This window comes from Cheilinus undulatus, linkage group 14 (assembly GCF_018320785.1).
Source record: "Cheilinus undulatus linkage group 14, ASM1832078v1, whole genome shotgun sequence".
Lineage (NCBI taxonomy): Eukaryota > Metazoa > Chordata > Actinopteri > Labriformes > Labridae > Cheilinus > Cheilinus undulatus.
The window spans coordinates 43,330,841-43,352,858 of record NC_054878.1 but is presented as its reverse complement, the minus strand read 5'-3'; the positions used below and the strand labels follow the sequence as shown (position 1 = coordinate 43,352,858).

General features: G+C 39.5%; 2 protein-coding genes across 2 annotated transcripts; one reads left to right on the top strand and one right to left on the bottom strand.

Annotated features, from left to right (window-relative positions):
* Positions 1-4,152: 4,152 nt before the first annotated feature.
* On the bottom strand, positions 4,153-6,191 carry LOC121521169. The gene is made up of 5 exons (XM_041804923.1): positions 6,116-6,191; positions 5,591-5,914; positions 5,191-5,463; positions 5,057-5,113; positions 4,153-4,529 (listed from the first exon to the last, which is right to left on the bottom strand). The coding sequence occupies exons 1-5, from the start codon at positions 6,168-6,170 to the stop codon at positions 4,153-4,155; spliced, it is 1,086 nt and encodes a 361-aa protein (XP_041660857.1). The 5' UTR covers positions 6,171-6,191.
* An 8,666-nt stretch (positions 6,192-14,857) lies between these two features.
* On the top strand, positions 14,858-19,446 carry LOC121521930. Its single transcript, XM_041806139.1, has 7 exons — positions 14,858-14,935; positions 15,082-15,381; positions 15,470-15,739; positions 15,840-15,890; positions 16,650-16,745; positions 16,825-16,853; positions 19,066-19,446. The coding sequence occupies exons 1-7, from the start codon at positions 14,899-14,901 to the stop codon at positions 19,156-19,158; spliced, it is 876 nt and encodes a 291-aa protein (XP_041662073.1). The 5' UTR covers positions 14,858-14,898; the 3' UTR covers positions 19,159-19,446.
* The last annotated feature ends 2,572 nt before the right edge of the window (positions 19,447-22,018 follow it).

Sequence of the window (22,018 nt, the reverse complement as noted above, 5' to 3'; positions counted from 1 at the left end):
CACACAAATAGCCGCCTGTGCGAAACATAGCACGCTGTGCAACATATGGTGCGATGTCAAAGATTACAGCGTGGGCGTATATGGATAAATGACTGATTTAAGCGAAGCTTCGAGGCAGATAATTTGCCTCAAGGAATTTTTTGAATCGAATCACCCGCATAATCAAGGAATCGTTACCTGTGTCATGTGCAGACAAGGGCATGTCAAACTGGGAAATGTGGCTTGAAAACTGGTAGAAAGGGTTAATAGTGGCAATAATGTATCAATAGAGCCAACAATAGGCAGAGGGTTGGCAAAAACAGGCAAAAAAAAAAAGAGGTGGAAAGGATTTGAAATTGACAAAAAAAAGGGGGGGGGGTTTAAGATGAAAAGATGTGTTAAAATTTGGCAAAACTGGTGTAAAGTGGCAACAGTATAATTTTAAAAATGTTCTTAGTTTTTTTAAGGCATTGGGAGACTCCCTCTCAGTGTCTTGTGATCCCTAATGGGGTCCTGACCCCAACATTGAGAACCCCTGGCATAGGGAGGCCCCATGTCCTTATAAGGGCATGTGACAGCATGGTTACACAGAAGGTACAGGGGCAGGGGTGTTCCTCTCTCCTACAGTATCCATTCAACCTGAGACGCCACATTGAAACAAAACACGTGATGTTGTCACCACTACTGAGGTGCGCGTGCGCAGCTACCGAGGAATAAACTCCATATAGAACTGCATAACGTGAACCATGGCGACGATGGACATGCCCGTTCATGACTTTTGTCGTTTTTGAAAAGAAAACAACCCACTGCCGTTCTTTTTTCTTCTTTTAATGAAGAAATGTTCTGATAAAACTGGCGCCTTAGCAACATCCACGCTAATGTCTCCCCCACTAACTGCACTGGTCTTTTGTTGCTGCTCGCTTACACCACGACTCCGCCGCCCCCGAAAGTACTGCCCCTTGAAGCTGATTGGTCCTGTCACTTTCTAACCGGGCCCAAACAGTTCAGAGGGGAGCTTTGCAAGATGGATTCACCCGTTAGAAACAAGGAAACAGGTGTATTTATCTGCTTTGCAAGGTTAGTATCCATTACGATTACATTTACGTGGTGAAATATGCAAATTAGGTTATGATATCATGTAGCACATTTGAGGACAGCCAATAGCTACTCTCTTTATGAAGAGTTGGCAACACTAATTATGTGTAAAACACATGAAGGAAGCATCACCTGTAGAATACTATGTGCACAACATTGCATTTGTCTGAACTCCAGAAATGTGCATTTTCATTGCTGCAGCCTCAAAGTTTCCTTCAGAAATGTCTGTAGGTTTGAGAACATTACAGACCTAGCTTAACCTGTGTGAATACGCCACGCCAAACACTGACGTGAGAGGGTAATTCATAGATTATCAGAGCTCCACAGGTAACATTAGTCCAGTATTTTTGAAGTTATGTTATGAGGTACTTGGCTACAGTAGTGGCATTAGCCTCCAGTGATTTCTGTGAAAGTTGACCCTGTAATTATTACGAGCTCAGAGAGATGCGGCGCATAGCAGCTGTAGGTGAGAACATTTTTTCAAGTTTTACATACAAATGGGCCAAGAAAATATTTTGGCTCGCCTATATGCTGAGTCAAAAATGTACAAAGTAGGTCACGTTAATGTCGCATTAACTCAAATTACTTGTAACGCTATCAGCTTGTAACTAATATTTTTGTTGCAACAGACCGAGACTTTTGCATGACAGGTTCAGCTCTCACATCATGTCAGATAAAATTTAAGTTATTTTCTTCTACTGTCAACATGAACTGAGTTACCAGGAGTTCCTAGAGTCTTAAATAGCCCGTACCACCGCTAATGCAGAGAGCCGCCCCCTCCATGCTGGATTTGTTTAAAACAGAGACACTCAGACAACACTGCAGACAGGGATGGACTCGCTATCTGGCCAATGCACTTTTGGGCCTGAATGATTCATTCATTTATCTGCTATGAACCGGCACTACAGCTGCGCTGACCATTTATATTGACCGTTGACTGGTCCGATCACGTCTCCTAAAGGTCTGTTTACCCCCCGCCCCCATCCCCACTCAGCTCCTGCTTGAAAGTGAAAGCGGAATGCCGGCGAATTGAACTGCGGAGCACTTCGCTCCCTCTCTAGTCTATCAGAGCATTTCCATAGCCAGCGCTCCAGACCCACAGCAGCGCGTGCCTGGAGCGCCGCTCCGGCCGCTGCCAAACCTCGTAAATTCACTGTCGTTCAGAAAGCACCAACCATGGAAGTCACAAGAGTAGAACATCCGTTTCTTTCAGAATAAAACACAATGCACCGACTCCTAACCGCAAATCATCACTATATCAACATTATGTCTCATCCTGCAGCGAGAGCAAAGGGTCACCGAGAGGTCAGTGGGCCACAGAGCTACAGTGGCACCTTTGACGAGGAAAAGTTAAGTTCTGGGGATATTTAGCCAAAGAATTTTCCATAAAACCACAGATCCTTGAAGCAAACATGAACCTTTTGACTTCCTAATGTACTTACTCAATGGAGGAAGCAATAATAAATAAGAAAACTCGCTTCCAGTGGGCGATGTCGCTCACCGTTCGGTCAGAGCAAACCCGCGGCGCTTCGGTGCGCAGCGTGCACGCTGTATATGAAAATTCGGGGTAAAGTTCTCCACTGAGACTTCTTTTGCTTTGTGTGTTCATGAGTTTTGAAAAGCAGCTTCACATGTGTGTTTATTGACATCATTCCAGTAAATCTACTGGACTGATGACAGTCATTTCTTACTGTTAGCATTTATTTTACATTTGGGCTTTTTTTTTATTTGAAAGTAAAAATATGATAAATAATAGCAGACATTTTTGAAGTAATTACTTGCTTTTTCTCTTGAGCAGGGCAGATGTGTCCACCTTACTCACATCAGAACAGTGAAACACCATCAGATGTGTCTGTGCCTTACTGCTGAGCTCTCAGCAGAGACTTGACTTCTCCCAGTAATCTGTAGTGTAATTAAAGGGATGTTTCAGTGAGCCTTTATTTCCCTCATGTGAGGCTGAAATTCTCTGCTTTAGTGTGAAGGATCAGGAATGATCTTTAAATGATTTAAACTAACTGACAATGTTCTTTATGTCCATGTGTGATGATTAGATCTGTTTGGTGTTAAGCTGCTGAGAACAGAGGAGTTAACTTCTAGAAGTCTTAAGTTTGACTCTACAGTTTGGTATTATTCAGTAATGTTACATTAAGGTCAGTATCTCTATCTGTTGTGGCTGTTGGGCTTGAGTTTATCATGTTATGCTCTCAGTATATTTTTGGAGCATTCAGTATCTTTGAGCTCAGACTAGAGAATTTTCTGGACTTTATCTGTTGTTGTTTTGGGTTGTTGACATGAACAAACTTTGCATAAAGAAAGCATTTTTGTCCACTTTTATTGATAAGGGTACTTTAAATCTTGAGAAACAGTACTGTAAGGTACATTTAGAACAGACAAAAAAGTGTGATAAATTTGTGATTAATCTAGAGTTAACTGGAATTTGTGAGATTAATCACGATTAAAAATTTTAATCTATTGACGGCCCTAGTACAAAGCTATTAATTTCTCCCAAAAACCCCTCTGTGTCAGGCACTAATTTACGATGCAGCTTTCAGCATTTTGTCTCCTTCTGCCTTCACGCTAACATTCACTCAAGGCTAATGTGACTTCTTTAGCCAAGAACCTCATATGACCCAACTTCAGAAATTTCAAAATGTCCCTTTAATAATTGTTGGTGAACAAGGCCAACTGAAAACTGTCTGCTTTAAATTGCAAATAGAAAAATTACTCTGTACCTGGGATCTTGCATGAAGGCCGAGGACCAACATAACACAGCAGTCTTTGTCCACTCTGTTGATCCATCACGTTGCAATACGGCAAGTCATCAAAGTTTGAGTTTCGTTGAAGACGAGAAGTTGTAAATATTACACGGGCCGGACAGTAATGTTTCAGGGTCTCCATTCCTCCTTTATACACCCAGTGTACTGTGTGCCTGCACTGGTCAAATGCTTTCACTTCGCAGAAAAAGGTAAACTCACCATTTATCCATTGTGTATAAACTGGTGAAATATTGCGAGAGAAAGAAAACAGTTAAAGTAACTCGAACACTGGAATCATTTCAATCAATTCTTATTCATAGTTTTAGGAGGATAAGGACTTTTGAACTGAGAGTATCTGGTATGAATACTTACAGCCAATAACAGACAGAGAAACATGAGCATCTTGAGCATGTTCTCCTGGTTTGAACTGTCTGCAGGTGTAAAGACCACCATCATCTTCTTCGACCTTCGTTATGACCAGAGAACAGTTCACTGTGACTCTAAACCTGTCTGATTTTGAGTTCTTCCCTTCAATTTTGTTCCCCTGTGTAAGCAGCTTCAATGAGCTATAAGGCCACTCTCTGATGAACCAAGAAATGCTGTCACAGTTCTGCTGGTTTTCTGTCACATTTCCACAAGGTAGAATCACTTCATCCCCATATTCGACAGTGAAGGAGGGAACGTGTTCTTCAGTTACTGCTGTTGAATAAGAGAGATGAATGTAAAAACCAAACGTCAACATTTTTGTTCTGAATTTCTTAAACTTATTTATAAAAAAAAAAAAAATCTCATCTTGTGCCACTGATTTAAACAGATTTTTCAGCATGAATAATGACAGCAACATGAGACAGAAAATATAGATGGCTTAAAGCATTACAAGATTGATAAACGTTTAAATCTCATCAAGCTTTTTTATCCTTATATTAGAATTAAACCAGTGTATACATGCAAATTTTCATAGTTTATGTGAATTTTTAATTCACTGTTGATATTTGTGTTGACAAGTATCCAACTAAAGAATAACATTACTCATCTTTATCAGATATGAGTTCAACCTAACTTTATGAAGAAAACTTTCCAAGTAAACTGAAGGAAATCTGGGTAAAGTCTAGGAAACTAAGATCAGCCATTAACATGCACACACGCAGCGCATCCAGACAAATTTAAAACTTTTTTTTTTCTTTTAGTTTTGACAGCACTAAGACGTGGAAACATGAAGACTTTACCTTTGTTGATTGGAGAGTCCTCTTCTGCTGTTTGATTTCTCCCTGATGATGGACTTCCTTTAGATTAAGTTGAGGATGTATCAGAATGTTGCTGTTTACATGTTTATGAATTGATATAGTTATTAATATGTTACCTGGTTTCCTGCATGAAGATGGAAATTTGACGTCACACAGCAGGGTTTCTCCACTCCGTTTGTCTGTCACATTACAATACAGCAGCTCATCAACATCTGACTTCTGCTTTAAATATGAGATTGGAAAGGTTATCTTAGCTGAACAGGAGTCTGACGGTGTCGTCGGATCAGTCATACTGCCATTATACAGCCACTTCAGTGAGTGCCAACAACCGTCATATGTTTCGACATTGCACACAAATTTCACCTCCTCAAAGCTCCACCATCTCTCAACTGGTCAGAATATTGTGAGAGAAAAACAAATGGAAAAATCAGATTTCTTGTTGTCATCATTATTTAGACATTACAGTTCATTATTCTAAAATAACATGAAGTGAAATCATTTTGTATCAGTACTTACTATGTATACCAGACAGAGAAACATGAGCATCTTGATAATGTTCTCCTGGTTTGAACTGTCTGCAGGTGTAATGACCAGCGTCCCCTCTTTTGACCTCTGTTATCACCAGAGAACAGTCCGCTGTGACACTGGACCTGTCAGATATTGAATTTGTTTTTCTGCTCATATTCCCCTGTGTAAGCAGCTCCATTTCTCTACCAGGCCACTCTCTGACAAACCAAGAAGTGTTGACACAGTTCTGCTGGTTTTCTGTCACATTTGCACAAGGTAGAGTCACTTCATCCCCTTTTTCAACAGTGAAGGAGGGGATGTGTTCTTCAGTTACTGTAGTAAAAAAAAATGAGAAATTAAACATCAACATATTCTGGTTTAAATTAGTACGTAAAAATATACATCACATGATTTTAAATGTGTTTAGAACTGATGAAATAATCAGCAAGTATTCACACAGTGTTTCCTGCAAAAGCAACTTCATCTGCCATAGCTGAATTTTAGTTTTCAAAGGTGTGGTTTTAATATTCTTACCTGTAAACAGCACAAACACAAATAAAAACATCTGAATCCCTCTGATTAGGCCCATCTTTCCTCTCTGTCTGCCTCCTCTTCTTATGTCCTTAAATGCAATGAATGATCACTGACTGTGTCCTTAAGAGATTGAGGGCCACCTCCCTTTTGTGACTTCCTGAGACGTGTTCTCAGATTTTATCATCTCTCTGAATTTCTTGTAAACATCTTCACAGTTAAATGTTGATGTGATTCTGTGTGGATAAAAGGAAATCTGTCTCTGATGTGTCTCATCCTCAGAATCTCTCCCGTTCCTGACATTGAGTCAGGTTAGACAAGTCAAAATGTAAACTTGTGTCCAGAGTCAGCACCAGGTTAGGACCCCATTTAGGGGTGCACCATGCACAAGGGGGTCCTAGCATTGTAAATGAAGCCCAAAATATAAAATGACTCCTCCCTGCCCAGAGATGCTTTAGATAGTGTTTTAAGCACACAGTTTATTTATAGTTTTCTCAGAAATGATTGCCTCTCGTTGCAGCAGGTTATCATCTCATCAGAAGTGATGAGGAGGAGTTTCTGTGTGAGCTTTGGTACACCATGATCAGATATCTTTAGACGCTGTGGGTGGAGGTTAATCAGTGGTAGGTTTGTGCTTAGAGTCAGAGGTTCGATTCTCAGAGGTCACATGCCGAAGTGTCCTACCACCCCAAATAACTGCCAATGCTGCATCAGTGGCATGTGAATATGGAAGAATGGGATCAGTGCATACTAGGGGTGTGACGAGACACTTGAGATGAAACGAGACAAGATTTAGGCCCATGAGACATGAGACGAGACGAGATTTTACACTTTTTTAAATTTTGGTAAAAAAAAAAAAATACATGGGTGGATAATATGTCCTTTATACAGCTGAAAGTCATAATTGCAACACATTCAGGTCTACTCAAAAATATTTGAATTAAGTACTGAATAGGCTATTAATGCTTCCAAAGAGTATGTTTTGTCTAACTTTGACTCAAACTGTACATTTTAATGCTCTTCAAATCAAACCTTTCATTTAACAGTCTACAAAAACTTTAATTTACTACACTATGCACTCATCGCTACAATTACAATAACTATATTTAATATTATACTTAATTATATATAATAAAAGCATTTAGATTATTTTAAAAGTACTTTAAGCACTGTTTACAACAGACTGAAATATAAAGAGCTGCAGCAGTAAAATCAAACTATTTTTCATCCTCTTTAAGGACATCCATATTTTAAACACTCAAAATAAATCTTTAAGTCAAAAACACGTTGTAATTTGAAGAAATAGATTATTGTATTGTTTTGTGGTCTTTTTTTCTCATATGAGCTTTAACAGTGTTGGACCCGGCGCACAGATGGGTGTGTGTGTTAATGTGTGTGCGTTGGTGAGTGTGTGTCTCTGTCTGCTGTCATACAACAGGGCGCGTTTAACTGAAGCTCTAATTTCACTTTTTGGAGCTAACAGTGGACTTATGGCGCTCAAACAGAGTTAGTTGAGCTAAGTTTACCGCTGCAGTATGCAGACCCGTTGCGCTACACGTTAAGCTTCTGACTGATGATACACGCAGCCAACAGCTGATCTCGTGCCACAAGATCTCGTCACACCCCTAGTGCATACTCATGGACTGTGGTGGAAATTTCTAAAGACAGGAAAACCAAGGCACTGACTTTTTGGGTTATTCACACCTGCGGGTGGACACAGCAAACATGACCACAGAGTGGCCATGGCTGAATGTACAATGTACACTCCAACCAGTCATCTGCTATGCAGACGACACACAGATGTACCTGCCCCTGAGACCTGAGGACCCTGGAAGCCTGCTGTTCCAGACTGAGTTATCAACTGCTGGATGGCTCAGAATCATGTAGCTCAATAACTCAAAATCATAAATAATACTGTTTAACACTCATAACTCCACCTAATTAGATTCAGATGGCTTTCACACTAGGGGCCCGGACCCGGATCCGAGTGCACTTGAGCCCAAAGTGTGATTCGTTTTGGTAGTGTGAATGCAAACAAACCGCCCCTGGACACCGGGCCTGGGCCTGCTTGGGGAGGTGGTCTCGGGCGCGATTCAAGTGGACTCTGGCACGGTTCAGATGAGATATGAATGCAACCGCGCTCGGTTACGGGACAGAGCGCCCTATCAGCTTTATGATGTCATCATAAAAACTAAACTTCTTTAAACAGCGCGACAGTTTGTTCACATTTTTCCTCAATAAAGGGCGGAAATCATCAGAATCCAGTCAATAAATGGTCTGCTGTGACTCACCTTACAGAAGAACACAGGTTGGAGTCAGTGAGAGGAGATGCAAAGGCAGGAAAAAGTCTCCTGTCACCTCAAAAAATGCTGTATCTGCGCAGCGTGAGCCCATTTAATCCTCTGAGCTGCACGTAGATGTGCAGATACGAAGAGTGAAGTTGCTGGCATCTTAAAGTGATTTTAATCATCCATGGATGCAGGATGGACTTTTTGCCAGGTCAAAACAAAAACAATCTTCTTCTTTCTCCTCTTTTGCGGGGTTGTAAACCAGCTACGTGCATACTGCCACCTGCTGTTTCGGACCAAGTAAATACGCAAGTGCGCCCTGGCACGGTTCGATATGGCTACTGTGAAAGCAAGCCTGCAGGAGAAGGGGGAGGGGGAGGAATTGCGCCACGGCGTGGTTCTTATCAACTAGGCCTAGTGTGAAAGCATACTCAGTCTTTGTACCCTCTCAGAAAACCTCAGACCAGCAACCAGAAACCTCTGAGTAATATTTGATTCAGACCTCACCTTCAAAACCCAAATCAATAAAGCTGCTTTTTCCATATCTGAACCATCACCGAAATAAAATGAATACTCACCCAGTCAGAACTGGAAAAGTCATCCATGTCCACATTTTCTTACGACTTAACTACAACAATGCCCTCCTGTCTGGTCTCAATCAATAATCCCTCTCTCACTTACAGCTGGTCCAGAACTCAGCAGGTAGGCTTCTTACTGGTAACAGATGACATCACATCACCTTTTAGCATCTTCACACTGGCTCCCTGTATGTATGTTTTAGAACTGATTTTAAGATTTTACTCATTACTTTCAAAGCACTGAAAGGCCTGGCTCCAAAGTACTTAAAGACCCTGTAAAGTGAAATCCAAAATCTGTAAAGTGAAGTCAACATATTTAGTCTCATCACTCTAGATATGTTGGATGTAGTTGCTGCAAACCTGTGAAAACACTGAGATGTACATGTGACTGAATTCTGGATTTAGACTGTCAGAAAGTTTTTCTCCCCTTTCCTTGCTGGGTTTAATTTTGGCAGGGCAAATATGTGGACCCAGGATGTCACGCGCCCACAGTAGGGAATGGCCCTGCCCCTCTAATGCAACAATATAAAATCACAGATCAGTTCATCTCAGTCCAGTCTGTTGCTAGCTGATGTCACTGTCTTTATTCAGAGTTAACAGTCAGTTAAATGCTGTTTTTTTTTTTTTTTTTTTGTTCATTGTGAGGTAAATTTGCCAAATCTAGCAACCACAGTGGTGTACGGATCATTGAAAGCAGGGGGTGTCAAACTAAAGGCCCGCAGGCTAAACCCGGCCCCTAAGATCATATCATATTTTTTTTATAGCTGGCCCACCGGAATGAGGTCTGCAGATTTCCTCCAGGATAAAAATGTAAACTTAAACTTTGATTTAACATATCCTTAAGTCCTAAAATTTGATAAACAGTAAAACTCAAGAGTATGAAAAGTCAGGATGTAAAGGAAATTAAGGCACGCAGATTCAATCACCTCCTTTAAGTCACTTCTTAGGATTCATTTTTATAGACTTGCTTTTATGTCGTCTTCTGTCTTTCACCATCTCCTTTGGCCAGTTTTCTCTCTTTTAATTTTTCTGCCTCTAATTTTCCTTAGTTTTTGAATTTAATCTTTAAGCTTTTATGTCTACGCCGTTCAGTATTTTATGCCTTGATTTGATTCTTATTGTGCCCCTGCACTTTTAACCCCTCCCTCCCTCCACTTTTATTGTTTTGAGCCAAGACCTGGACATGACCAAGACAATAAAAATCTATTTAAAAAATCAGCACAGGGTGGAACAGTAAAGAAGCACTCTCTGTAATTTTAGGGCTTCTCTTTATTCTCATATTAACATCAGAATCACTGACTTTGTTGTATACAAAAATAGTACCACTGTAAAATACACAATCCAGTTATATAAAAAATATACACATATAAAGAGACTTGTTAAAGAAAAACATTCAAAACTAAAAAGCGAGGCATACCAAACAATGAAAGATCCTCATATTAACATCAGAATCATTGACTTTGTTTTATACATGTTGTTTAAGAAGTTGTGGCAAAGGTATGTCTTGATGAAATGTTTGCAATCATCTTTAAAAAAAAGGGTGGAATAAAGTTCATAAACCACAAAACCCCGGACATTTTGCCACCTTGTTTTCCTCTTTTTCATGGTCGCTCTGATCACAGGGTCACTGATCTTTGGAGGTGGACAGAGGCGTCACGGCCTCCAGAGTTGTCAAACATGGCTAAATCATGAACTTCATGGTTTTGCACCTGTGAAAACAACAAACAGAGATTCTCAAACAAACGATGCAAATGTTTCCCTTTCTTCTTGTAACAAATCAGACTTAAAGTTTGTTCTTGAATCCTTCTGTTAAACTCACATCACTGGCATCCATCTGTGTTTCCTTCCCTGTGAAGACAGGAGTCAGCCTTAGTCTCCTCTCTGTTAATCGCTTCATCTAATGTTGTTTGAAACTATATTTGATCCGTCTCACCTTTGATTCTGGTCCATATGATGATCGTCACTACAGTTATCATGAGGACTGACAATCCCACAGACACCATTATAAACCTGAGCCCACCTGATCATTCGGGAGAACCAGAAACATTTCAGACTCAGCTCATTCTGACAAAGCTGAGAAATTTTCAGATGTTTGTGTTTGTAGATGCACTCTGAGATGTTGAAACAGGAAGACTGTACCTTTGTTGATTTGAGCGCCCTCATCTACAGATGATGTTTGAGACCACAATGGACCTTTAGATTAAAGAGAAAACAGGACAAAATTAAATAAATCCACATTGTATATCTGAGGAGAGCTATCAAAAAGGGCCTAATTTGTTTTCAATTGTGTTATTTTAGCCCAGATACATTAGAAAAATAAAATAAAATAAAATTTCTAAAATATTTATGTGTGTCTGCCCATTTAAGAGTTAAAGTAATGGCACAGCCACAGGCTTAGAAACAATTTTCTGCATTTAGGCGGTGGGCCAACGGGAGATATCGTGTATTTAAACGATCCCTGGCGAGGGAGTACCTAATCTTTTGACTGCCGAATCTTCATTCCATTACAAGTAAAGATAAAATTGTTGTCACTCTCACTTCTTGCACATATTTTTGTAATCGATAAGTTTTAAAAGTTATTTTAACCGGCAAATAGCGCGGACAGCTACGTTTGGGGTCCGATATGCCTGACATAATAAGGCTTCTCATCCAATGGCGTGTTGGAAAACTGTCTCGAGCTCAAAGATCTGTTGTAGCTGTCAGACGAATGAATGGACTAATTATCGACCAATTTGATGTAGATAGATGTGTAAATCCATTTATTTGACTACATTTAACTACACAGGAGGTTACAGTAACTAAAAAATCACGAAAAACACACTGCAAATTACATACCGCGATTACAGAAATCATTTTAAGTAGCAGTGTTGTACATAACTTCATTGCTAATCGGCTAAAGGCTGTGTTTACATTCACGTCTATGCATATTTATATACATTTATATCCTGATTTTTAATATATACATATATATATATGTGTGTGTGTTTCAAATTACTATCCATAAGATTTTAAACTGCATCTTCATCAAACAATAACGATAAAATTAAAATTCCTGTGAAGCACGTTCTGGGAAGATTTACGTTGATTATCTATACACTTAAATGTTATGAAATGATGTGAAAAATGACCCATGTACTACTCTTTCTGGAGTGTTGTATGCACACAGTGGAGACCAATGGGCCCATCACCCCATTCACAGACACAGGCTGGGAAAATTGTATTAATTCTGTTTTTCTATGAAATGGCTTAGCATCAGGGAAGAGGTAGTAGTACATTTTAAGTTGTATGGGGATCTGCTTAGGGATATGCAGACCCCTGCAGCTATACGAGCTAACACTGGTTATCACTACAGCTATTTCACAAACATTACCAAGATAAAAAAAAAAACCCCAGAAGAGATAATAAAGGGTAGTCTTTATTCAGAGAGAGACTGCCAAACAAGGTTAGTATCAAACATTCAAGGAAGTGATTCATAGATCTTTAATTCAACCTTTGATTCAATTTGAGACTTGGAACTTTTGATCTGAAGAAGACAAGTAATGGAAATAAGGTGCAAACCAAAGGGAAATATATTAGACTACCTTTTGATTTTAATTTTAATGTTAAAGTACACACTTTCTATTCAGTTCTCAGATAAACACAACTTAGATATCTCAACTGAAACTGCAGTTTTTAGCAACAAGATAATTATGATCCAATAATAAATCATATCACTTTAACCCACTCGTGTATTTCTAAAAGGACTACATACAATCAAGTTTAAATGCTCCATATGATGCACTTGAAAAGAGTTAACCAAAATTTAAAGTACCTTGGCAGGATACAACAGTTACAAAAATGACATTAAACAGCACAGAATTAACATGGCATTAGCAGAAGACACATCCGAATTTTTCAGAGCAGTAAATCAAACAGCAGCTTTCATCAGGCATGTGTTTGATCAGGTTTAAGGTGGACTACTGTGTTCCTGTAGAGAGCTCATGTTTGATCAGGTTTAAGGTGGACTACTGTGTTCCTGTAGAGAGCTCATGTTTGATCAGGTTTAAGGTAGACTACTGTGTTCCTGTAGAGAGCTCATGTTTGATCAGGTTTAAGGTAGACTACTGTGTTACTTAAGAGATGCCTGTGTGCATCTAGTTGGTTACCACTGCTGAGATGAGAAGCACAGCCATCATTACACACCTCACTCAGTCATTGTGTATTCCACTGACAATGAAGCGCTGAACCGGGTTTTTTAAAAAAAGCATTCAGTGTATATCTCCATCACAATATGATTATATACATACAAACACATAAACAGGATCAGTACCAAAGCAGTATGAGTATCTGGTAATGTACTTTCAGGCACGGCAGAGTCGTGACGTAAACAAGCAGCAGCAAGAGCTGGTGCAGTTATGGGGGAAGAGATTAGCGTAGATGCTGCTAAAGCGCCAGTTTTATCAGAACTTGACAACATTTTTTTGTTATAAGAACAACAAAGAACAGCAGTGAGTTGTTTTCTTTTCAAAAACAACAAAAGTCGAGTACTTACATGTCTATAGTCGCCATGTTTCGTGTTATTCCTCAGTAGCTGCTCACACGCAACTCAATGGCAGCTGCGTCACATTTTGTTGCTCTGATTGGCCCGTAGAGATGTGATAGACAGAACGTTCATCCAATCACACTCCGAGTTTTTTTCAGAGCCTCTGCCTTTTCTCAGACGTTTCCTACTGAAGCTTTCCCAGATGGATGTGTGAAGCAAATCCATCTGGCATGTACGGTTAGCAAAAATGGGGTGGAAAGCAAAAATTACAAAAAAGCAGCTAAAGTAGGCAAAAAATCACTTAAAGAAATGGGCAACAATTGGTAAAATAAAAAAGGCAAATTGGCTAAAAATTGCAATCCGAGCAAAAAGTGGGTAAAATGGGTTAAAACAGGATAAAAGTAGCAAAAGGTGTGGCAATAATGGATGGAAAAGAAAGTAGTGACCATAAAAACTATATTTCAACATCAAAATCTAATATTAGTGCCAAAATGAGTTAGCTTTTAGCCCAGATGCGAGCATCGATGCTACTGATCCAACACACATGCACTGATGTCATCAGTAAACCCAGACTAGGGAGGGCCCATTCTCTGGATTAGTCAGGGACCCAGACAATCCTGTGGGTGGACCTGTTTATCAACCATTGCACTGCACGGTGGCACACAGGTTAGCGCTGCTGTCTCACAGCAAGAAGGTTGCCGGCTTCCTCCCACCACCAAAAACATGGCCATTACGTTAAGGTAGGTGTGAGTGTGAGTGCGCCTGGTTGTCTGCCTCTATATGTCAGCCCTGCAACTGGCTGGTGACCAGTCTCTCACCTCTCACCCAATGACAGCTGGGATAGATTTCACTCCCCCCAAAGAGAATGGAAGGAGAATCATTGCATTCTTTTTTTCTTTTTTTTTTTTTTTTTTAATTTATTTATTTATTTATTTTTATACATGTTTGCGCACCAGCTTTTTTGGAATTGGGGTTGTATTTCTAATTAAATATTTTAGGGGCCAAGTTAGTTGAATCATCTAGACTCCCCCCATAGGGGCCCCAGCAACGTGCATGCATGTTCGTGTAGCTGTAGCCACATAGGTGTGGCCTCAGAGATGCTGCTAAACTTGTGCCACATCATGAGTTTACTTTTGAAATTTGACTATTGAGAGGCAGAGGAACCTTCCTTTAAATCCCATCTCTTGTTCTTTTATCCACACAGAACCACATCAACTCTCAGAGATGACATAAAATGAGAGATAAAAGGGCGCAAGTCACTGGACGGAAATTACACTTTCTTACCACAGGAAGTTCATGCTGTAAGTCACTAAAAGAGACGCCTGTTCAGGAAATCTTACCATTGAAGGGTGTGAAAACAAAAGGCAGAGAAAGAAAAACAAGACAGGACGGGTTAAAATGTTTCCATCTGTGATGCTGCTGATTCTGTTTGCAGGTAAGAATTTACAAAACACCACTAATAATCAAGAAACACGCTGAGGTATGGCAGAAAAATCTGCTGGAATTTGCTTCAGTCATCATTTATTCCTTTAGTATTGCCAGGTACAGGATAAACACACTCTTCTGTTTCTCTGTTTTTAGCAGCAGTGACTGAAGCGAACATCCTCTCCTTCACAGTCAGAGAGGGAGATGATGTGACGCTGCCTTGTGCAGATGTGTTCAAAAATCAGCAGAAGTGTGACGAGACTTCTTGGCTTTTCAGTCATGATAAGAGAGAGAATGAGACTGCTAAAGCTCCATCATGGAGACTGACTACTGCAGCGGACTGTTCTCTGGTGATCAAAAGTGTCTCACGGGAGGATGCTGGTCGTTACGCCTGCAGACGCTTCAACTCAGGACAAAAACATCTGGACGCTCTTGTGTATCTTTCTGTTGTTTTCAGTAAGTATGAGGAGAAAATGTCACACTTCACAAAACAAAGCATGAGAGTTGACTCTACTGCTCTTTTCTCTCTCTACGTTTCCACCAGTGGAGTCCCATGGTGCCCTTGGAGTCGTATTCTACTGCTCTGTCTTCAGGTACGATACATGTTGGCACACGGTGCAGTGGCAGTATAACGGCAGTCAGAGCGACATAGGGACGTTAAAGAGCACCTGTTCAGCCAGGGTGACGTTCAAGACTCCCCATGTTGTTCAGAAGTCAGACTTTGCAGAGTTGCTTTCCTGCAACATCACGGACAATAAGAGCAAACAAACCCTGCTGTGTGATTTCAACTCCAGGACGTCGTGCCAGAAAACAGGTACTGTTTACTAATGTGGTTAATCTGTTTAAAGATAATATTCTGATTTATTTACTCTTTGTGGATCGTCACAGTGATGATTTTTATTTTCTACTTAAAGAAAGTCAGTCGACACAGAAACCGCAGACAGTTTCTACTGAGGAGGACAAAGGTACAGACCTCATTTGAACCTACAACACCTAGAGTTCTGCACTGAAATGACTATTAACTTTAAAAATGATTCTATTGAGCGCCGTGAAACTAAAAACAGAATGCAATTATTTGCAAAGCTAATAAACCATATTTATTATTACATATTTATTTATTTATATATTTATACAACTGGAGGGGATGGTACAGAATGTTAAACATGGTCCTGTCCCTGCTTTTTTGAGATGTGTTGCTGCCATCAAATTCAAAATGAGCTAATATTTTTCAGGAAATTTTAAACATCTGCTATGCGGTTTTTGTTTTATTGTGAATAAAATATGGGTTTATGAGATTTGACAATCATTGCATTCTGTTTTTTTTAATTTACATTTTACACAGCATCCCAACTTTTCTGGAATTAGGGTTGTAGTTTTTTTAAAGCACCAACTGAAATCTTAGCAAGAAGTTTTAACTTATGAGACACTTGTTTTTGTTTTTCAATTATTTTTGTAGTCTGATGTATAGAACCAGTGTTACGGTTTTACTGGTGTTAAGTTAACTGGTGACACTCTAGTATTCTACTGTTACTTATTCCCAATAATAAGAATTTATCAGTGTCTCTGGAGACATTAATGTCACTAGGTGAGATGTTCAGGGCTCATAGATATGCACATTTAAAGAGGTGAGTGTTAGAAAAGAAGACTTGGGTGATGTTTACAGATGCCTGACCACTTCCTGGAGAACTGAGTGATGTTGGCTCATCGTTGTTGTTTGGTTTCAGTTGCAGGGCTCATGCTCAGGTTTATCATTGTGTCTGTGGGATTGTCAGTACTCATACTAACTGTGGTGATTGTCAACATATGGGCGAGAATCAAAGGTAGGAAACTTTTCATAGTGGCATCATTCAATTCAAAAATGAACACAGTAGAGACTAATGTGGACTCTTGTCTTTACAGGAAACAAACCCCAGAGAGTTCACAGTGTGGTGAGTTTAAACACTGGATTATTAACCCTTAAATAGTGTAAAAGAAATCACTGCCTGGCAGTGATTGTCCTCTGGACAGTAGTCATGTCAGCAGTCTTCCCCAGGATTGTGGTTGTGTGAACTGAACCAGAGTGAAAGAATCATGGTTCAGGAAACTTTTGCAGATTGGACTTCTCCACATTATCCCAATATTTTGAGGTTGTGGATTTTAAGTTTTTGTGAGCTGTAAGCCATAATCATCAAGACTAAAACAAAAAAAAAACGTCTAGTTATATTTCACTTTGTGTGAGATGAATATAGAATTTATAAAAGTTCCACCGTTTGAAGAAGATCACAATGGAAAAAAAATAACTTTGACATGGTATTCTAATTTCCTAAGATGCACCTGTACTACATACAAACTGGATTACCTTGAGGGGGATTATCACTGCCTTGAATTTGTTCACTATGAGCAACAACTTAAATTTTTCTGCAGCATTATTTTTTGGAATTTAAAGATTTTACTACATTTTCCTAACAGTTCTCCTGTAAAAATCAAAGAAGAATGCACACAGTTTTTCCTCATCCCAAATATGGGAGGATGGCGGAAATTTAGTGGCTAACACGAAAAACTGCAAATTTGAAGCAATGGCTGCAGATTGAAAGCCTAATATCATAATATGTGTTTTTATCACTGTGATGGCTGGAGGATTATAATGTTGCTTTGATGGGTGTAAATGGGCCATTCTGTTCACCAACACCTTAAGTGTACAGAGCTTATTACTGACCTGTGACAGGCTCTGGTGTTAAAATTTAGAAATTCGATTTAAAAAAACAAGTCCCTTCAAAATATACAGTGTTTAACAAATTTATTAGACCACCCTAACCCTAACCAAAGTAAGGTTTATGCCACAGCTGCCCTAAATTAACAGCATTGGTAATTACCAAAATCATTTTTTATGTTTCTGCAATGGTTAATACACCAATATATAGAAGCTCCTTAGCCAAAATGATATTTTTAATGCTAAAATATAATTATTATTGTTATCCATGAATTTTCAAATTTACTGATTTACAAAAGAACTAAAAAATCGTAAAGCACATTAATATTTCTTGGTTAATATGTCAAATTATAGTTATTTACTTGCATTCCTGAACAGAAAAATGAGTTTTAGTGGTTGAATGTTATGCTTGATTCATTTCTGACTTCTCAGAGAAGCCCAGTGAGCCAGCTCAAATTTGGGTGAATTCAGTTTGAAATTCCTCATCCCTGTTCAAAATGGTACCATAGCAAAACACCAGAAGTAACGCTGACAGAGAGCTGAGAATTTGTGCTTTCCAGCAATATATGATGTGTGGTATATATATTACGGTAATGTCGAACAGCACCGCGAAAATGGCAGCTCTGGCAGAAGACGAGTGAGAAAAGGAGAGTGAAGGAAGACAGTAAAAGGAGAGCGAGCGAGAGTGGTGTTTTGTTTTCAAAAAATAGCGTTAGATAGTGGCATTTGTGCGTGTCTGTCATGTGCAATAACAATATGTTACTTCAGAATGTTGAGAACACATTTTTCCACCTTTATTTCCACTAATTGTCGCTTATGTATATAGTTATCTTTTGCACTGTGTTTTGCACACCCAGAGTCCTAGACTCAAAAAATGACTGTTGATTGTTCTAAACATGTATAGGTTCACATTTCAAATGTCAAATCAAAACTTCATGAGCAATAACAGAATTTCTTTTTATAAAAGCCATGAAAAACAAATCTGTTTTTGTGTTTTTCTTCTTTTAAACTGCTGACAATTCCATATAATGTGCAATAATCATTAACCAGATATTGAAAAGTCATGTTCAAGTACTCCTGGGAAAAGGGACCAAAGCTCTCAGACTTAGGGCATTTCCTGACTATTTTACAGCCATAATAACAAAATATGTCCAAATCGCCATTTTTAGACTCAGGAGGTAAAGGGTTGAGCACTGTATGTTGTTAGCATTAACACTGTCCAAGTAAAAATGTAAAAAATGGCCAAAAGACCCACTTAAAGGGCTTCAACACCATCCATAGGTTATACTGTTGCTCATGTTTATGGAATATTTAGGAGTTTAACACCATCCTGTTAATTGAGTGAAAATTAACAGAGCTGTTTATTTTCAATCTTTTTTGCTGCAGGACTGGAACAGGATATTTCAATTATTCAAGTCTAGACTCTAAACTTCGTCATTTTTTTTCCACAGGTACACAATGAGGACATTTTTTATTCAGTTGCCTGTGAGAAATCTACAAACCAGGACACCTCTGTTAGACTGCACAAAGCAACGACTAAATGATCTGTACAACCTTGAAAACATGTAAAACAGTTATGCATAATTTTAACCATTTAAGATTGTTTCACTGATTTAAAACTACTGCTTTGCCTCTGCTTTTTTAAATCTGTAAAAGTACAGAGAAAATTTTTCTAATTTTTTTTTCTTCATACAGTTCCTATAAAAAGTCTCTACCCCCTTGTAGGATGTTTAACACTTTAATTGATTTTATAAAACAAACATGGTCAATATGATTTGGCTTTTTTTTTTTGACAAAATAAATACAGTGAATTAATTACTGAATAAATATTCATCCCCTTCTAGTCAGTATTTAGAGTCACCTTTGGCTGCAGTCACAGCTCTGAGTCTGTGTGGATAGGTCTCAATCAGGCTCAAACATCTGGACATGAGACTTCATTCTTCTTTGTAAAACTGCCCAAGCTCCATCAGGTTGCACAGGGATTGTGTGTGAACTGCTCAATTCAAGTCAAGCCACAAATTCTCTATCGGATTGAGGTCTGGTCTTTGACTCGGCCACTCCAGAACATTCCCCTTGTTGTCTCTAAACCATTTCTGTGTTGCTTTCTCTGTATACTTCAGCTCATTGTCATTATGGAAGATAAACCTTTTCCCAAGCCGTAGTTCTCTTGCAGACTCCAGGGCCGGCTGCTGAGAAGCATCCCCATAGCATGATGCTGCCACCACTGTGCTTCACAGTGGGTATGGTGTGTTTGTGGTGATGTGCAGTGTCTGGCATCTTGTCTGATGGCCAAAAAACTCAATTTTGGTCTCATCAGACCAAACAGTATGGAGTCTCCCACATGCCTTTTGGTGAAATCTAGTGCAGATTTAATTAGAGCTTTACCAAAAAGCTTTGACTGGTGAAGAATTCGGCCAACATTTGTCTGCAAAGTCTCTCCTATCTCAGCTGCTTGAGCTTAGAACTCCTTCAGAGTAGTCATAGGGGTCTTGGTGGCCTCTCTCACTAGTCTCCTTCTTGAACGCTCACTCAGTTTGTGAGTACAGTCTGATCTAGACAGATTTACACGTGACATATTCCGTTCCATTTCCTGCTGATGGATTCAACTGAACTCTGGGGGATGTTGGGTGCCTTCGAAATAATTTTATAACCATCCTCTGACTAACACTTTGCAATAACCTTTTCTTTGAGTTGCCTGGAGGGTTCTTTTGTCTTCATGGTGTAATGGTAGCTAGGAATACTGATTGGACTGGACTTTCCAGACTTTTTTCATCAAAGAGGACAAGTTATATTGGCCGTTTCTGATTTATAAAATCAATAAAGGGTTTAACATCCTAGGGGGTGAATACTTTTATAGGCAGTCTGTAATTTACTCCTTGTTTTCTTTGTTTTGTTGTTTATAAAGCATTGATAGACTCTATTATGTTTTATGCAAATGGGTGATGCTTCTCAAATATGAGCTTTTTAATGGGCATCTTAATTTTTTCATTTTCAAAGTAAAGCACAGCCACGTTTGTTCTTAGTTTAGTTATGTTTGTTTTCATATGTGTTGATGTTTAGACGTTCGTACCTCGGTCATGTCAGACTTCCTGTCCTTGAATGTCTCCCTCCTCAGTGATGTGTTTTTCAGGGCTAGCTTCCTTTAAATGACCCGGCCTTCTTGGCTTGCGTAGACCGCTCAGGCCGCTCCGATATGAGAGGATCTGGTCTACACAGGATTTCCTGTCAGAGTCGCCAGCTAGTATGCTCTTAACATTTCTAAGCACTGCTCCAGTCACGAGCAACCTTGACAGGAACTAACTGACATAAGCAGCATTATGTCACTTTTAAGTCTGAAGAAATCAAAAACATTACATTTGCTGCTCTGTTTGCCTGGAATGATTCTCAGAAAGACCTGAAACTCAGAGAGCTGGTCTCACTGGAAGCTCTGAAGAGGAGGCTGGTTGGTTTGGAGGCAGTCACATCTGCAGACAGATGTTTTCAATGATTTATTTTGACGATTTTAACAAATACTTGCTGTGTCTCTCTTTTTTTTTTTTTTTTTTTTAACATTTTTTTACACAATGTACCAACTTTTTGGGGAATTTAAGTTTGGACATCATCTACCTATGACCTGTTGGTCATGTTGCTAGGCAACATAGGTGGGGTGGGGCTGGGGGGGGGTGACTTTAACAGGGACTCTTCTTGACCAGATGGTCTAGTGTCAAACTATGAAGGACACCAACTCTGGGTCCTCTGAAGGATGCAGCCCCTGAAATGAGACACAGCTTGGATATTTTGATATTCTGTTTTCCCTGTGCGTTTTCCTGTGATATGTACTTTATTTAAACATTTATGTTGGACTCTGCTGTTTAAAACCTGAACTTTTGGTTTTGTCTTCTTTGTAATTGTGTTTAATAAATGATTACAGTCTACATGTGGGTTCTCCAGCTTTGTTTACATCAGGATGCCTACCCCTGTCTTACAAAATGTAATAACAGTAAAGAATTCAATTCCAATCCTCCTCCAGACTCTGGGACCTTGAAGAGTGGAGAGGCCCAGAATCCATGTTGCTTGAAGTCCAGTGTGAAGTTTCCACAGTCAGTGATGATTTTGGCTGCCATGGCATCTGCTGGTGTTGGTCCACTGTGATTTCTGAAGTCCACAGTCAACGCAACCATCTACCAGGACATTTTAGAGCACTTCATGCTTCCTTCTGCTGACAAGCTTCATGGAGATGCTGATTTCATTTTCCAGCAGGACTTGGCACCTGCCCACACTGCCAAAGGTACCAAAAAGCTGCTTCAATGACCATGGTGTTACTGTGCTTGATTGGCCAGCAAACTGGCCTGACCTGAACCCCATCGATAATCTATGGGGTATTGTCAAGAGGAAGATGAGAGCTACCAGACCCAACAATGCAGA

Excerpts from the sequence above, each read along its gene's own strand:
- LOC121521169 (XM_041804923.1), bottom strand. The coding sequence starts at position 6,170 with ATGGGCCTAATCAGAGGGATTCAGATGTTTTTATTTGTGTTTGTGCTG. Across the intron at positions 5,915-6,115 it reads TGTGTTTGTGCTGTTTACAG|TAACTGAAGAACACATCCCC; the intron begins GTAAGAATATTA and ends TTTTTACTACAG. Across the intron at positions 5,114-5,190 it reads ATCTTCATGCAGGAAACCAG|GAAGTCCATCATCAGGGAGA; the intron begins GTAACATATTAA and ends CTTAATCTAAAG.
- LOC121521930 (XM_041806139.1), top strand. The coding sequence starts at position 14,899 with ATGTTTCCATCTGTGATGCTGCTGATTCTGTTTGCAG. Across the intron at positions 16,746-16,824 it reads CATATGGGCGAGAATCAAAG|GAAACAAACCCCAGAGAGTT; the intron begins GTAGGAAACTTT and ends TTGTCTTTACAG. Across the intron at positions 16,854-19,065 it reads CCCAGAGAGTTCACAGTGTG|GTACACAATGAGGACATTTT; the intron begins GTGAGTTTAAAC and ends TTTTTTCCACAG.